General features: G+C 43.8%; 1 protein-coding gene across 4 annotated transcripts in view; it reads right to left on the reverse strand.

The window, feature by feature from the left end:
- LOC134459200 (glutaminase kidney isoform, mitochondrial-like) overlaps positions 1-17,500 on the reverse strand; it is a 61,217-nt gene that overhangs the window by 30,174 nt on the left and 13,543 nt on the right. Inside the window, exons 1-4 of one of the 4 annotated variants that reach the window (XM_063211495.1) lie at positions 13,632-13,851; positions 11,892-12,059; positions 8,601-8,691; positions 3,034-3,152 (exon numbers count right to left, since the gene is read on the reverse strand). In XM_063211495.1, the coding sequence (XP_063067565.1) occupies positions 3,034-3,152; positions 8,601-8,691; positions 11,892-12,059; positions 13,632-13,750 (497 nt within the window). In that variant the 5' untranslated portion in view covers positions 13,751-13,851. Of the gene's footprint in view, positions 1-3,033; positions 3,153-8,600; positions 8,698-11,891; positions 12,060-13,631; positions 13,852-17,500 lie in introns of those variants that run through there. The other 3 variants (XM_063211493.1, XM_063211496.1, XM_063211494.1) reach the window with 3 other exon arrangements.

Raw genomic sequence — 17,500 nt, forward strand, 5'->3', positions numbered from 1 at the left:
TTTCTTGAATGTCAAAGGGTCCCCCCCTCCCCCAATATTTCTTTTCTGACAGGTTAGGGTTAGGGGTTGTTTTGGTCTGGGCAAACTTTATAATGCTAGCATTCTGTCTAAGAGTTTGGTATGACTGTTTGGACAAGGTATTTCTCAAAAAACATTGCCTTACTGCCAGGTTAGTTTAAGAGATCGTTTTGATCTGGGAAATAGCATTCTTTCGTTTAGTAACAGAATTTGGTATCGACCTACAATGTTACTTCCAAAATGTAATGGTTAAAATACTGTAAGACAACAACATCTATTCGAAGCTGTAAATGAAATAATATTTGTACATATCAACGAAAAGCTTTCCCCACTTGTCCTTGTGAGAGCTACTTTAAGACTGTGTGAATCTTGCTAATACATAGCGACCCATGCCAAGACATACACAGAGGATTAAGGCAATGAGTCGTCCATCACCATTTACATGAAATATATTCTCAAGTAATACATCACTTAAGAACTAATAACCCGCTTTAATATTTTTTGCATTAATATTGATAGGCGGCAATGCATATTACAATTACCGGTATTCAAATCCCTCAACAATCTATGCATCTATCAGGTGATTTATCTAAAACCTTATCAAAATCATTTACACATGAAAATGAAATGCATTTTCCCCTTCACGGGTCAGGCAAGCAGCCAGTTCATTTCTGGCTTATGTTACAAACAGCCCTGAAGACCAATTTGTAGTGCTGACTTAGCACATGCCCCTCTCCTACACACACTCAGCAACGTCTAACAAGGCTGGCAGGCAGGCAGGGAGGGAGAGAGGAGTGCGGATAGGTGGCGAGGAGCTGGCATGGAGGGTGAGTGCTGGTGGTTTGAGTGGGAATGAGAGGCAGTCAGGATGGATAACACGGTTTGGCAGGGAGGGAGGGATAGAAGCAAGTGAGGGAGGGAGGGAAGGAGGCAGAGAGGTGGACAGGAGTGGGCATGGAGTTTGGGGGATGTTTGGGCAGGAGTGAGGGTGAGACCAACCATAATAGCAGGGTTTGGAGCAAGCCAGGCAAAGAGACATGCAGGGAGGGAGGGAGCGCGGGATGGATGGATGAAGGGATGGATATGGAGAGGGAGGAAGAAAAGCTGGGAGAGAAGCAGGGAGTGAGGAAGGCAGATATGGAGGGAGGGAGAGAGGCAGAAAGGCAGGCAGTGAGGGAGGGAGGCAGGGAGAAAAACAGAGAGCGAGGAAGGTAAGGAGGTAGAGAGGGTTAGGGTAGGGGTGACTCCACATGGCAGGAGTTGGCATGGAGGGTGGGGGTTGTTTGGGCAGGAATTAAAGTGAGACAGGGAGGACAGCAGGGGTGGTAACAATGCAGGCAGGGAGGCAGGTGGGCATGAGTGGACATGGAGGGGGGCGTTGTTCTGGTGGGCGGTAGTGAGGGTGAGACAGGGAGGATAGCAGGGTCAGAAACATAGCAGGCAGGGAGAGCAGGACCTGGAAGGCAGGCAGAGAGAGAGGGATGGAGAGAAGGATGGAGTGATGCAGGGATGGGGTGATGGAGGGAGGTGGGTCGGGTTAGGGCTGGGTGAGTCCACATGACTGTGTAGTGGGGATTTGGAGCTGTTCGCCAAGCTGTCACTGGCAGAGCCTCGGTGAGGATGCTGTGTGTCAGTGTGTACATGTATGGGTGTGTGTGTGACCCAGGCATGTGTGTTGGCATGTGCATGCCTGTGTAAGCATTTGGGCATTCTATGCCAGGAGAGTGTGTGAAACACAAAATAAAGATAGAAGAGAGAGGGGGAGAGAGAGAGAGAGAGAGAGAGAGAGAGAGAGAGAGAGAGAGAGAGAGAGAGAGAGAGAGAGAGAGAGAATAACGATTTCTGCTATAATCTGATCTAATCAGTCTTCTCCTTCTAGTTACGATCTTGTTATCTAGCCATTTAACCTAATGGGTGCAACAACAAGAGAGCTTTGTCATCTGATCACAGAGGCCCATTTTATACACTGCAAGGCAGTTCAATGCGACCCACAATGAACATAAACAACACTCATGAACAACAATGTGGAAAAAATACCATAGGATACAGAAAATTATTTGGAATGAAACAAAATAGAAAATAAGAGTCATAATATGCGTATAGTATAGTAAAAAGGACCATCAATGTTTATGGATAAAAGTGTCAGGTGGTGACTGCAGCTAAATGTAATGTATTGCAATGTAATGTAGAGAAAGCGAGAGAGATGCAGAGAGGAAGAGAGAGAGAGAGAGAGAGAGAGAGAGAGAGAGAGGGAGAGAGGGAGAGAGGGAGAGAGGGAGAGAGAGAGAGAGCGCGCACTTGAAGCCTCTATCCCAGCCCCTATAAATTATTAATGGCCTATGTGTACACGCAGCACTGGACCACAGCCTCAGCCATCCATAGCTGCTAAATTATTCATATCACTGGGAGAAATAAGACAATAGAAAGAGAGGAGGGAAAACGACCCACCTTGGCCCACCTTGCTTATGTCCTGCTGAGGAATGACTACGAGTACTAGAGTTATTTTTTTCCCACCTCCTGTTTTTTTAAGAATTTTAGACTGAATTTTAGAAGTTTAGAATTTTAGAATGCGCGTTCATGTCCTGTTAAGGGACCTAAAATGCTGTTGTACACCTCTACTTTAGCGTGATGGTGTAGGTGCATGTTGTGTATTTAGCTGTAAGTTCTTACTCCTTGAGGAGGAGTCTGCCTCTACTTTAGTAGAGTAGAGTAGAGTAACTTTATTTACTAACTTTAGTAACTTTAGCGTGATGATGCAGGTGTATATCGTGTCTTAGCCGTATGTTCTTACTCCTTGAGGAGGAGTCTGCCTCTACTTTAGCCTGCTGATGTAGGTGCACATTGTGTATTAGCCGTATGGTCTTACTTCTTCAGTAGTGTCTGTCTCTACTTTACATTGCTGATGTAGGTGCATATTGCATATTAGCCGCATGGTGTTACTCCTTGAGGAGGTGTCTGTCTCTACTTTACATTGCTGGTGTAGGTGTATATTGCATATTAGCCGTATGGTCTTACTTCTTGAAGAGGTGACGGTCCAGCGCTCCATCTGACGTCTGCTTCAAGGTGACCTTCAGCATCTCCATACATTCTTTCAGCCTGGGGTCGCCCGTCCATAACCCAGTGGCCTTCAGAGCCTGGTGGAGGAGAAGAGGAGAGGGAGGGAAGAGAGAGAGAGAAGAAGAGAAGGAGAGAGCAAGAGAAAGAGGGAGGGAAGGAGGAAGGCAGAGAGAGAGAGAGAGCGACAGACAGGAAGACAAATTGATGAGGAATGGAGAAAGGAGGGAGAGTATTGAGGTGGGATAGGTGAGAGAGAGAGAGAGAGAGAGAGAGAGAGAGAGAGAGAGAGAGAGAGAGAGAGAGAGAGAGAGAGAGCAGACAGTGATGGGATATATCAAGAAGATGGCGTGAAAGGGAGAGGATAGGAAACACACACAGATGGAAGGAGGGAGGGAAAGAGACAGGGTGAAGAATAATAAATAACCAGTTATGGACACATCTCCTTTAGTGGAAAAGAACACCCAGGAATGCCAGAATCCATTTAGTAATCATCTGGGGGAAAGAAAACAAACTAATAAACACTAATGTAAAACACCTCATGATAAGATTTGCAGTCTGAGATCACATTACAGCCTCTTTGCCATTTCAGACGTGACTATATAATTACCAGGCCACCGTCATGAATAATGCAGCATCCCACATTTCCATAACATCACATTTGGGCCGCTGAAATCAAATCAACACACTACAATCAAATCAATAAGCGGCTGCTTTACTTCCTGCAGTACCACATGGATGAAATGAAAGTACATACAGGACTACACACACACGCACGCACACACACACACACACTGATACCAAAACAAAACCATCATGCAAAGTTAAGGAGTGCCAGAGGATCCAGAACTTTGCACGGTTATTTCTTCATCTGTGGTCCTGTCAAAAAACACTACACAACTACAGGCCTTGATCATGCTCACTTGATCATGTAGATACACACGTCTCATAACAAAACAAATAGGCTTTACACTACACAGATCTAAGCTGTGCGCAATCAATTCTTCTTCCTTCTTCTGTGGTCCTATTACATATACTGCATAACCCACCACAGCTTCAGGCCTTCATTTCGTATGATCACATATACGCCTAGTAACAACCCAATCATTCGCTACGGTGAGTCAATGGGGCAAAAATTGCATGGTCAGCATTCACTCTTTCTGTGGTCCTGTTGCACAAGATGTGCATAAGATGTGGGGCAACTGGGGCAAAACTGACGGTGGAGATGAACAGGGGATTGTTATGGTGGTGGTGTTGCATTCAGCTGTCTTGCATCTGGGTTAGGGAGAAGAGAGGTGTTATGGTCATATTGCTTGGGGTTTGTTATGGTTGTGATGCGTTTTATGTTCTGCATGTAGGTTAGACTAGGAGGATGGGTAACAAGGGCTCAGTGGGAGGCTGCATAGGAGCAGTGAGGCAGCACACAGTCGGTGTTAGCAAAGCAAATTATGGAAGGGGAGGCAGAGGAGTCATCATCACTGGCGTTTGAAAGCTGATGATAAACAGGGCTTGAGGGGGTCTGTTATGGTCCTATTGCTGTTGCTGTCCTGGGGGGATTGTTATGGTCGTATTGCGTTTGCTGTTCTGCATGTGGGTTAGATGATGAGGATGGGTAATGAGGTCTCACAGTGGGAGGCTGCATGGGTGCCGTGAGGCAGAACACAAGCAAGCGTACCCTACAGTGTAAGTCAGTGTTAGCAAAGCAAATGAGCGAAGGGGAGGCAGAGGCACATCAAACAAATAAAACCAAAACGAGTCATCAGTGGCAAATAAAACAGGGCTATCCAGGCTCCTGCACTAACAGCACAGTGTGCTTCACTAAGCTACAGTAGGTATGTTGTGCTGCCACGAATAACACATGGAGATGAATAAGCTATTTGCATATGTTCCAAAAACACATTAGTGATCTGGTACAAGCAGATCCAACAGCAATAGTCTGCACCTCCATCGGGAAAATTTTTATGTTTTTCTATACGCCAAAAGCCAGAAAATGGTGTTGTGCAAATTATGCAGGAGGTATACAGGAGGCAGAGAAGAGAAGAGAAGAGAAGAGAAGAGAAGAGAAGAGAAGAGAAGAGAAGAGAAGAGAAGAGAAGAGAAGAGAAGAGAAGAGAAGAGAAGAGAAGAGAAGAGAAGAGAAGAGAAGAGAAGAGAAGAGAAGAGAAGAGAAGAAGTGGCACAGTCATCAAAAACCAGGCCAGGCTCCTTTGCCATGAACACTGTGCTTCACTACGCTATCTTGTGTTGCCCTGAAAGACATGCAGAGATGAACAAGCTATCTGCATATGCTGCCTTGCACAAGACATTAACGACTGGATACAAGCAGATGAAGTCGTTTTGACATTAGCGAACGTTGAGTTGTCAATATAACAAAGTCAGATAATCTGTAGGAAATGAAACCTATCTACTGCAGGGGGTTGGCCTAAATAGCAAAAAAAATGCAGTGTTAATTCAACGTTTAGAGAGCACTCTTGTACCAAATACACTCCAAAAGATGTAACATTTACTCTCTAAGTGTTGCATTAACATGGTATATTTTGCTGCGTACCAGGCTAGTCTCAATGGGGCCTGAAGAGAAGCCATCAGTCACGCAGCTACACAAGTATGTGATTGTGCTGACCAATTATTCCACAGAGGAGGAGAATGAGGAAGAGGAGAAGATGTAGATCAAGATAGAGTCATCATCACCAGCAAATATAGCAACCTCCAGTCTACTGTGCCAACAGCACTGTCCAATGCCACGCAAAGTCCACATAAGCGCTTCTACTCTGTGCAGCATTGAAGGACTTTTGAAGGTGAGCGAGTCAATTTCTTTATACAACAAGACATTCAGAATTAGGGGTCTTTTTAAGAGTTTTAAGGGACACCCTCAAATTCCCAAAGGTCAGACCCTCTGTACAAAACAAATTCGAAGAGCTAAACTTGACTGGTATGAGAAGCTAGTTTGCCAGCACAGAAGCCTCCAATCAGTCAGGTATACTCAACAGTCGCTGTGCAGTATGGGCTATGTATACGGCCAATAAACGGATGTTAGCAATGTAAACCACACCTTCCCTAAGAAAAAGTTCATAGGCGGTCTCCAGACCATATCTCAATTATGATATAATATGAAATATGAAATAATATGATTTAATCTGGTGTGAACCAGCCAGGCACACAGCAGGGGGAGGAGGGGAGGGGAAGCTATGAGATAGAGATGGAGATAAAGATAGAGTCATCACCACCAAATAAAATGAGGGCAGCCTCCTGGGCCAATGCCACTGCGCTATGCTACGCTACGCCAAGCTATTTTATTCCACACTGCACTGACAGGTGGAGATGAACGAGCTAACGGGCTAGCGCTAATAACAGGGAAATAAATGGAGCGCATCCAGTGGACGTGACAGAGGAGGAGTAGAGGAGAGCAAAAGAGGGATCTTTCGTGCATGTCCATGCGTTTGTGTGCATGTGCGTGCGTGTGCGTGTGCGTGCGTGTGTGCATGTGAGCTTCATACGTGAGTGTGAGTGTGTGTGTGTTTGAACCATTCTTCACAAAAGAAGTCTGTGAGTGATTGTGTCTGTGCGTACCTGCTTGTGTGTGTGTGTGTGTGTGTGTGTGTGTGTGTGTGTGTGTGTGTGTGTGTGTGTGTGTGCGCGCGCGCGTGTGTGTGTGTGTGTGTCTGTGTGTGTGTGTGTGTGTGTGTGTTTCACTAGGAGGGGTGGAACAGATCGGGACACTGAGCTATCGGTTCCAGATGGCCAAGTGAGATATTACGAATGGAGGATAAAGAGCAGGCAGGTGAGCTGAAATCTTTGGCTGGGCCCAGGACAAAGTCATCTGAAAGGGCCCTCCTAAACACGCACAACGTACTGAGGACCCTGTCACACACCCCCCACACCCCCCCTTCTTTCAGGGCCTGGGACAACTGACCTCTTTGCCCCCCCTTGTTGGCTCCCCTGGTCTTGTGTGAGACTACGGATGAAGCGGAGCAGAGTCTATATGAGAGGCACTGTCACCACCAAGGACACAGAGATGCCAGACAACACAGCAGTCTCGTCTCTCTCTGCATCACAAGGATTATGTGCTTTCATTTCACTTCCTGCACACTGAATTCCATATGAATGTGAAATGGCTGCAGCCTCTTGGTGAAGATGGGCCCGCTGGTGGTACTTTTCACTCTTGGCTAACAAGACATACACCGACCGGTATCATAATAACATTGCTATGACATCACTGAGAAGTAACAGATTAAAACAATTACAATTTTGGTGACAGGGGCGCACAGAGGTCACAACAGAGGCTCTGAATAAAGGTTTTTTTTTTAAAAAAAACATTGAGTTCCCACAGCTTTATTTCTACTGTGTGTTGGCATCTGCTGTATGTGCACTGAGTTCTGAAACAATGACTTCGGTCGATTGAGATATTGATCTTTTTGTTCAGCTCCACTAAGCACTGAGACTTCTGTGCCTTTTACGCTGTCGTAAGCATGAACTACAAGGAGCTGTCAATCGGATCACAATGTAAAGATTCTTATACGTTTTTTTTTTTCCTTTTAACACTTCAATGATAATCTTCAAAAACATATTTGATTCAGACAGCAATGGGTTTCATTTTTTCACCATGCTGAAAAGTGCAGGATTTTGTGGGGATGACACATGGGTTGACACCTGCACATTGCAACCCCTAGCAACTGCACTTCTAGCTATTATCTACCTAACTCATCTGGCTGCTTCTGTGCTGGAAGCCTGGGTGCTTCTTTTCTGTCCTTTTCTCTTTACAATTGAACACTTGATACTTTCCTGTAGTTGCACATGTGTGTCCTTGCCCCTTTAATTTCAAGGTACTGCAAAGTAACTGTATTATGACAATAAAAGACGTGAAGTCTTGACATTTGTTTAGAGCCAATACTCTGGTTTGACACCTCTGTAATTCAGGGTCTGCCATAACCATGGTGAACAGCGTTGCTGGGTGTGCAGGGCTGTATTTTCTGAAGCTGGGACTGACATTTATACATTGCCCAGAGGCAATGACGTTTTATAAGCCTGGCTGCGATTTTTTTACCCTGTCAGATGTAATACAGTTTTTGGATTGACACTACTGGAATTCAGGGTCTCAGTGTGGTGAACTTGTGTGTACAGGTTTTTGTACTTTCTGAACCCTGAACCTGGGACAGACATCTTCACATAACCCAGAGTCCTCTAGGTTCTTAAAATTGAACATTTGACAGTTCAATATTTTTGCACGTTTGTGGCCTTGAGTCTTAAATCTTCGAGTCTCCTGATGTCTTGATAATAAATTATGAATCTAGGTCAAAAGTAGTGACTGTGAGACAGTGGACTTCTTGAAGATGGATTGTCTGGCTGAAAGACAGACACTGAACTTCTCTTTCTAACTTGAAGATGGCTTTGTCTTTTTTTCAGAGACTGCATCCATTTTAACTTTTAATTAAAACATGCATTTAATTTTTAATATATCAGCTATTCTCAGTCTGGAAAGAGACAGTCTGTGAAGGGACAGTCTCTAGTCACAGGGCAATTGAGGCACTCACCGTGGTGAACTTGTGAGCAGGGATTTTCTCCTGGCCCTCTGCAATGGTGTAGAAGAGGAGGTCCTCCAGGCTGGGCAGGATACCCGCCTTCCTTCTCCTGAGAGAGAGAGAGAGAGAGAGAGAGAGAGAGAGAGAGAGAGAGAGAGAGAGAGAGAGAGAGAGAGAGAGAGAGAGAGAGAGAGAGAGAGAGAGAGAGATGGAGGGAGGGAGGAAAGGAGGGAGGGAGGGAGGTAGGGAGGTAGGGAGGGAGAGAGAGACATCGTAAGATACTGGATGTTGGAGGACCTACACACACACAAGGCCCAGAGAAGGCAGGAAAGAGAGGCGTGTCAGCGCAGGGGAGAAGCTGTTCGAGAGGAGGAACAGGTGGGAAGGCAGCACAGCACAGCGTTGCGTTCACACATATTCTTACGGTAATACTGGCTTAAAAAACAAACACACATGGTGTTAAAAGCTAAAAAATAGAGAGAGAGAGATTTCAATGTCTGAAACCTCAAAACAACCTTGGTTTAAAAAAAAGAAAAAGCTGTCTCTCTATGGGGTCGCTCCACTGTATGCAGTAGCTGAGAATGGGTCGAGTCAGATCAGGTCAGGTCAGGGAATGTGGGGATTATTATTCACATTGAAAGTAAGTATATTAAAATAAGATATCTGGCTGCCTGGGTTTAGTATTGAGGGACGTTGTTAGAGCCATGTTAGAGAAGGTTAGAGGGCAGAGAGAGCTCTGGGACACTGGGAGGTTAGATGGAGAAGACACTGTTGTCAAACTGGATTGTTGCAAAGCAGATGCTGAACCATTCCTCTCTAAGGACAAGAGTTGGTATTGTAAGGCCGAAAAAAAAAGTTACATAACATGGAATACTTTGTATGCATATAATACTGTATCATAGTATTATATGTAATGATTGATTTTCTAAAAAAAACCTTGTGTCTGCAGATACAGCTATCGAGGCTTCTAGTTAGTTTGAAATGAAAATGTATACATATAATAACTGTATTACAGTATTACATGCATATGTGTAACAATCGATTTTTCTAAAAGCCTCGGGTTTGCAGGTCAAGCTCTACTGTAGGGGCTAGTAGAGACTAGAGAGTGATGCATCATGGGAGAGCGGCAGAGCTGCAGCCCCAGCTGAGGCGATATAATTCACACTGTAGAGGGCATTAGTAGGTGATTAAATTAAGACATATTATACACAGCTTTGGTTGGAGTGTGGCCACATCAGAGATCATCCAGGAAGGACTCAACGACAGGGAGGGAGTGTGAACACTGTCAAGACGACTACTTCACTTCTGGTTACTATCTCAGAAATGATAGCAAATCAGTCATGATACAAAACATCTTATTTCTTTGGAGCCATCACTGTGCAGAAATATACATCAGCTTGTGTAATCTTGTACTGTATATCAAAGTGATTTCAAGCTGATTCAAATAGTATTTGATTTGTCTGGGTTGTCTTCTCTACTCTACAAGAGATAGTAGATCCTTGTATCTTGTATGTGTCTATACAGTGTATTAAATATATACAGCTGGAGCAGATGGTGTTTGACACCTTCATTTCCATCAGAATAAATTATCTCTCTGCTCTCTTATTATCTACTATTCCCAGAGGTGTCGGGCCTCTGTGAGCTAACATAAATGTGTGTGTTCACATAAAGCATACAGTATCTCTCTGCGACAAAATGGTATGCTTATGTGCGCAACACACATTTACTGGTGATGGACACTTGGCCCAATTGGGATGTCATTCCTGGATGGCCACAAGGCTGGAACGCGATTGGGCGTTAACAACAAGGGGGAGGGGTTAAGCACGAGAGGCCTGCGGGGCGCGTCATTTTATTATATTTTGCGGAAGGGGTTTCAGGGTTGAGAGGAAGGCGACGAGAGGGAGAGCAGTTTGCTGAGAAGCTTGGATATATAACAACAAGAAAGACTAAAAACTACTGACAAACAAAAGAAAGAAATTAAGACAGAAAAGAAATCAACAAATAAACAAATAAATGTATACTTACACACAAACGCAAAAGCAAGCAGATCAACCAAGGAGGGGAGAGAAAAAATATGCAGAATGGATGAGTGACAACGTTTAGCACAATAACAACAGCAACAACAACAATCGGTTACAGTACACACAGATTGCATTACACTGCAGTCCAGAGGGAAATGCATGTTGAAATACACACAATTAAACAAACACATGTCATACTATATAGTACAAAACACATAATGAGCATTTTCAGTATCCAATATCATAGGCACACACATAATTGCTTTGCGTTTTCACCAGCTGGAAAGGCTGTCATTGAAAAAAATAAATAAAAAATCATCACATTTAAATTTATCTGCAAAACACCCAGCAGAAAAATAAGTTCACATTATTTGTTATACTTTTATACTTCTCCTGTCCTCTTTCCTTCTCACAACATATTACTTGTATGGTAACAACAAACACATGTATGGCCAATGGACAACTCCATGGTTCTGGTTCAGCCTGACTTCTGTCTTACCCGTTCTTGTGCTGTCCTCCTCTCTGTCTCTCCATCTCACTTACTGCTCTCCTCCTCTGTCACTCCATCTCACTTACCTATTTTGCGGCAACCTTCTCTTTCTTTCTGTCTTCCCTCTTACCTTACTTGCTCTCTGTCACTTTCTCTCCGTGTCACTTACCCGTTATCTCCATCCCCATTTGTTCTACTCTCTTGCTGTCCTTGTGCTCTCTCCATCCCTCCATCTCTCTCTCCTCCTTCTCTTCCTCCTCTCACCTGTCCTTGTGCTGCTCTGCTAGCACGGTAATTAAGGATGGGCATTTTTGACAACCACACTAACAAAATAATTGACGGCCAACATTCAAATATTCAAATAGTATTTCAACATTCTCCCTGGCTGTGAACAGGGTTGGGGACTTTGACACGCATTTCATGTTGAAAAGCAAAGGCGATCCTTTCATATTTGCTGAGCAAATGTAGAAATTTAATGAAACTTTGCACTAATCTTCATTTATGAGGGGATGTGTAGAATGTGGATTTCGAGGCCAACATTTCAAATTTTCAAATTCAAAAGGACGACTGGTATTCTAAATTCAAACGTGTATCGAATATTCAAAAATCGAGTCCCGTCCCTAAATCCCTAAGGGCTTTTCCCTTGTGCACTGTGCTCTTGCTCTGGTCTCTTTCTGTACATTTCACTCACCTGTTTTTTGCCCCCTCAGTCTCTCTCCCTATCACCTGTGCTGTTAACTTGGCCTAAATGTACATTACACTTACCTCTCTCTCTCTCCCTCTCTCTCTCACCTGTCCTTGCGCTCCTCTGCTAGCAGCGCTATGGCTTTCCTCTCGGGCACTGTGCTCTTGCCCTGGGCTCTGACTAGCTGCACCACGTCGTCTGGGTTCTCCATCTCCCATTCTAACTCAGTGCTGTCCAGCATCTCCACCTCGGCTTCCTCCGACTCCTCCCTCTTCCTGTGACAGTGAAGGAGGCGACTGTGGCATTCCTGATTGCAACTTGCAAGTAGTGTTCTGTTGTTGTTGTTGTTTTCCCTACCGTCTGGAACTACCTCTACTAACTTAGGTTGAACATCCCCTCGTAATAATTTCATTTGATCCCTCTGGATCAGTGGTTGTCCCCCTACTAAGGGCTTCCGCACATAGGCTCCGACAAAGTGCTGCGCACTGCTCCGCAAAAGTTCGATTCCATTGTTTTCAATAGAACCCCGCACACTGGACACATCGGACATTCGAGACAAGTTCTATTTTGTCGGCGCCGCCCATTGACTTCCAATGCTATGTTCATGTGGAATTGGGTTTGTGGGTCCGAATTCTGTCGGAAGCAAAAGTGTGCCGCAGTGCTGTCGGAGCCAATGTGCGGCTGGCCTAAGGGTTGGCAGGCTTATGATGAGGTCAAGGGAGCATTGGGAGGCGAAAGGGGACGTTTGTTCAAAAAAAGTTGAGAGCCTAGTGGCCAGCTTGCTGGAACAGCAACGTCTTCCACAGGCGTAACAGCATGCACTAAGACGCTGGGGACAGATGATGGCTGATTCTGCATTTTGCTTTTAGCTTCCTGTGATGGAGTGACCATCACTAGGGTTGTGGGTGTGTTCTGACTAACATGCCAACGAGCCTGGCTCTTTGGTGTAGCGGTCAGAGCCCCGGTTTACTACCCCAGAAGGTCTGGGTTCGAGTCCCAGCTGGGCAACTCTACTCCCCTTCGCTACACTTCCTTGCAGGTGCATTTCCTAAGAATCCTTCCAGTGGCATACTCAAAAGAGTATGTCCATTTTTAACACTGAACGCTTGGAGGGCACAATAAAAGACTATACACAGTGATTCGAACCACTACAACACTCTAATCACAGAATAGATCACAAAATCTATACTACAGCCGTACTAAATAGGTAAACATATCGGACGGGGGATTTATTGAACCATTAGTCAGTGCTGAGAGCACAGTGACTGGCCAGTTGCTGTCTGGTGACTCCAATAGTCCTCATCATCCTTTCCTCCTCTTCCACCTCTTTCTTCTCTTACAAACATCATGTATGTAGGTTATTGCAAAGAGGGTCATATCATATTTCATATGAAACTACACAGCATAGCGTTTCGAATTATAAGCTCGATGTCTCTGATTATCCATCCACCCACCAATATTAACCCATTTAAGCCTGATGCTGCGTATTGACCTAGGCGCCTGGAGCGACATAGACGCTGCATTCAGGCTCTTGAGATTTTATTTTTTGATTAAAAATGTGGGTATGTAAGAGCTGAATGAACACATTCTAATGCAAGATGAGGGTCCTCACTTTTAAATGCAATTCATTTAATATTTTTATGTGCTTCCGAGGCAGAGACGTTTAGGTTTTTAAAGGCTGAGGGCACCTGATCCCAAAAAGGGCTTAGGCATTCAGCAGGTGTTTTTTTGCAGGTGCCTTGAGCTAAAATGGGTTAACAGAAGTAATGCAGAAAAAACTGTTTCTCTCCCTTCTCTTATTTCTTCTCGTCCTCCTTACCTCTTCTTCCTCCTCTCCACCTCCTTACCTCTCCTGCTCCTCATGCTCCATCAAGATCTCCTCCATCTCCTCCCTCTCCCTGACAGCCAGCTGGGCCCTCACGTTCGCCTTCTCCTGCTCCGCCTGCTCAGAACTCCCTGCTTTCATTCTGCCCCTGTTATTTTGACCCCTCTCCCCCCTCTTCTCCTCTTTCCCTCCCTCTGTCTCCTCGCTCCTGTCGTCGTGTCTCTCTGGGATTGTGCTGCATTCATGTTGCCTAGGTGAGCAGAAAATCCTGAAGTGACTCATCTTAATTTCGGAATTCATTTACAGTCGATGAATTTACAATAATAAATAGAATGAAATAGAATAGAATAGAATAGAATAGAATAGAATAGAACAGAATATCATTTAATGTTAATGCAGCAATACACAATGACGCTCAAATTAGCATAGTGCAGATGCAAACACACACACACACACACACACACACACACACACACACACACACACACACACACACACACACACACACACACACACACACACACACACACTCGCATCCTCATACAAACCCCAACTCCGATGAAGTTGGGACGTTTGGTAAACAGTGAATAAAATCAAAATGCTATCATTTTCAAAACACTCAATCTATTCATTAGATGGAGAATAGTGAAAAGACAACATATTAAGTGTTAAAACCGAGAAAAAATATTGTTTTGGGGGACATATGTACTCATTTCTAATTTGAGAAATCCAACACGTCTCAAAAGAGTTGGGACGGGGACAATAAATGACAGCAAATGTCGAGGAAGACTAAAAACAAAACAAAAGACAACACTTAACAGTTAAATACATTAACCGATGAGATGATTTTATATAAAAAACAGTGTTAATTCCTATCTTGGACATGATTTCACCAGCTTAAATGGTGGGTGTATTCCTTGTCATGTTTTGCAATGTTTTCCTTTCTGTAGTGCTTACAGTGTGACAGGTCTTGACCAAATACCCACCATTTTATCACCTGCTGGTCCTTATGATGGAGCCAAACTGTTAAAACATAGTAGAGAATGCAATTTGACCTTACTATGTGGCAGTAATCGAAGATCTCCCTTCAAAATATAATGCATGAGTGGCTTTTCATGCTGTTTAAAACCCATTTATACCATTCAGCACTGTATTTAACTCTACAGATGAGTGAGAACATCTTAACCAATGCACTACTGCATCCGCATGCCATCATGGAGGCTGACTTTTGAAGCTAGCACTAACACAAGTTGGATGGTCCATTTTCACTGTAGCACAGGATGTGCAATGCTCTATTATTGTCAAAAAGAATGGACTTCTACAACTTCTGCTGACTTCTGTAAGCAAAGGACAGTTTCCCATGTCTTCTGGGTCTATTTCAAGTGAGCTCAGGTGCTTAGGAGAATGTTAAACCCCTGTGTCATTTTCATGCATTAAGCATTCTTAATATGGTCAATTTTCAATAGCTCTAGCACTCCAGGAATTAGAGTGAGACTACAGCCAATATATATTTCATGATGTCATGAACCTATACAATGATTTTATTAACAAAAATATGTCTTATATACACTCAATCGTGGTAAATCAAAGGGAATTCAAAAATGTATGTAATAACTATGGTAATTATTCCCTTTGAATCTTTAATTCTGAGTGACTCAGCCTCTCTGTGATGATCTTATACCTGGACACCTATATTGTCCGTCAGTACAATTCATTTTGAAATGTTCTTCTTTGTTGTTTTATCTTATTTGGATGTTTACTAAATTTCACTGATCCCCGTCCCAACTCTTTTGAGACGTGTTGGATTTATCAAATTAGAAATGAGTACATATGTCCCCCAAAACAATATTTTTTCTCGGTTTTAACACTTAATATGTTGTCTTTTCACTATTCTCCATCTAATGAATAGATTGAATGTTTTGAAAATGATAGCATTTTGATTTTATTCACTGTTTACCAAACGTCCCAACTTCATCGGAGTTGGGGTTTGTAGATGGAAGAGTCAGCACCAGTGCCCTCAGACTGACCAGTAGCTGCAGCATGTGACACACAGGGACAGTCAGCTGGGCATGCTAGGAAAAGTAGGACACTATGGTCAACGCAACACACGCACACGCACACTCACACTTTCTCGTCTTCCCACATGGTCACACCCACGCCACCCACACACACAGACACATGCTCTGCCACCCGCACACATCCACCAATCCATCCACCCACACACACAAACACACACCAGTAGCAGCAGCCACAGCTAATGAGCTTTAAGCCCGCCTCCCCATAGACCTACCCTGCTGCCACTGATCCTCGCTAATACAAAGGGGTTGCATGCCAAAAAGATATCTCCTGTGCTATTTCTGTACCCAGAAACCAACACCACAATGTACACACACTCACTGCACATATGCATAGATACTGTACACACACACACGCACACGCACACGCACACACACACACACACACACACACACACACACACACACACACACACACACACACACACACACACACACACACACACACACACACACTCCAATCAGAGGGACATGCAATGCTAAGACTGCGGATGTACAGTACTGTGTGTGCTACTGGTTAATCTCTTTCACACAACACCACTGGCCGCACACCATCAGGAAATGAAGGCGTGAGGGGGTGGGTGGGGGTGTCGTGGGTGTGGATCATAACATTTACCAGGAAGAGGACTTTCACTTCCAGGGATGGAAGCCGACCTGTGATTGGTCGAGGCAGAGCACATTGTGCAAGGCTTGAAAGGCATCCAAGACGCTCCTCTTCGTATTTAAAAAGGTTTGAATTAAACTGAGCACATTTTACACATTGTACGTTTCAGATTGTTCTTGGGATTTACACAGCAGAGTTCTCTTTTGTACTTAATAGTTAAGATAGCCATCTTGACAACGTCTCCTGAACAGATAAAAAAGATTTAGTACTGCAATTCTTAAGTTGCTGCTTTACAAAAGTGTATTATTTATTACCCTTCCTAATCATGACAGTCACACGTCTGTGATGGCTATCCTTATGTAAAAATGTTCTGCAGGAAACACTGTGCACTGTCAAATCAGGAATCCCTGAGTAATCCCATCTGATGAATGGGTGTTTTTATCCCATATCCCATTTTATACTATGTGTACATTTTATACAGTTTATATTCCCCTGTTTTATACCCCCGTTTTCTTTGGTCAATAGCCCACAGTGTTGAACATTATATCCCTTTAATGTCTGCAATCCTTTTAATGTGCTTTCAATTTCCTTGTGAATGTGTAAAATTTAAATTGCAATAAAGACATTCTATTCTATTCTATTCTCAAGTAAAGTGTACAGTTTTATCTAATATAATCCAATCTTTTCTGTTAAATTCTATTCTATTCTATTCTATTCTACTGTGCTCTATTCTAGTCTATTCTCTGTTCTGTTCTGTTCCGCTGCTTGTCACGGTCATCCCACTAGGGATGTGATGAAAGCCACCCAGATTGGATCTCTGGGAGTGGCTGCAGGTAAATTGAATGTGAGCTTCCATCCATCGCCTGATGACAGGGGTGGACAAGGGATATCGATTTCTGTCCCTCTGTAACAAGTTTTTATACTTGCTATCTCCATCAGTCTGTACCTCTCTCCCTCTACCCATATCTCTATCTCTCTCTCCCTCTCTCTCTCTCTACTATCTCACAAACTCTCCGACAGATGCATCAATTGTAAAATTGGAGGGGAAAATAGACATGAATAGAAACAATTGACCGTAGGGTCACAAACCATTCTGTTTGCTTCTGAAATGACACCATGCAATTGAATTAAGATGTTCAAATGGCTGTGAGGCACTAGATTTACAGCTATTACGTGAAATCAAAGCCTTTTAATTTTGTGAATGACAGCCAA

Source organism: Engraulis encrasicolus, chromosome 12 (assembly GCF_034702125.1).
Source record: "Engraulis encrasicolus isolate BLACKSEA-1 chromosome 12, IST_EnEncr_1.0, whole genome shotgun sequence".
NCBI classification, from domain to species: domain Eukaryota; kingdom Metazoa; phylum Chordata; class Actinopteri; order Clupeiformes; family Engraulidae; genus Engraulis; species Engraulis encrasicolus.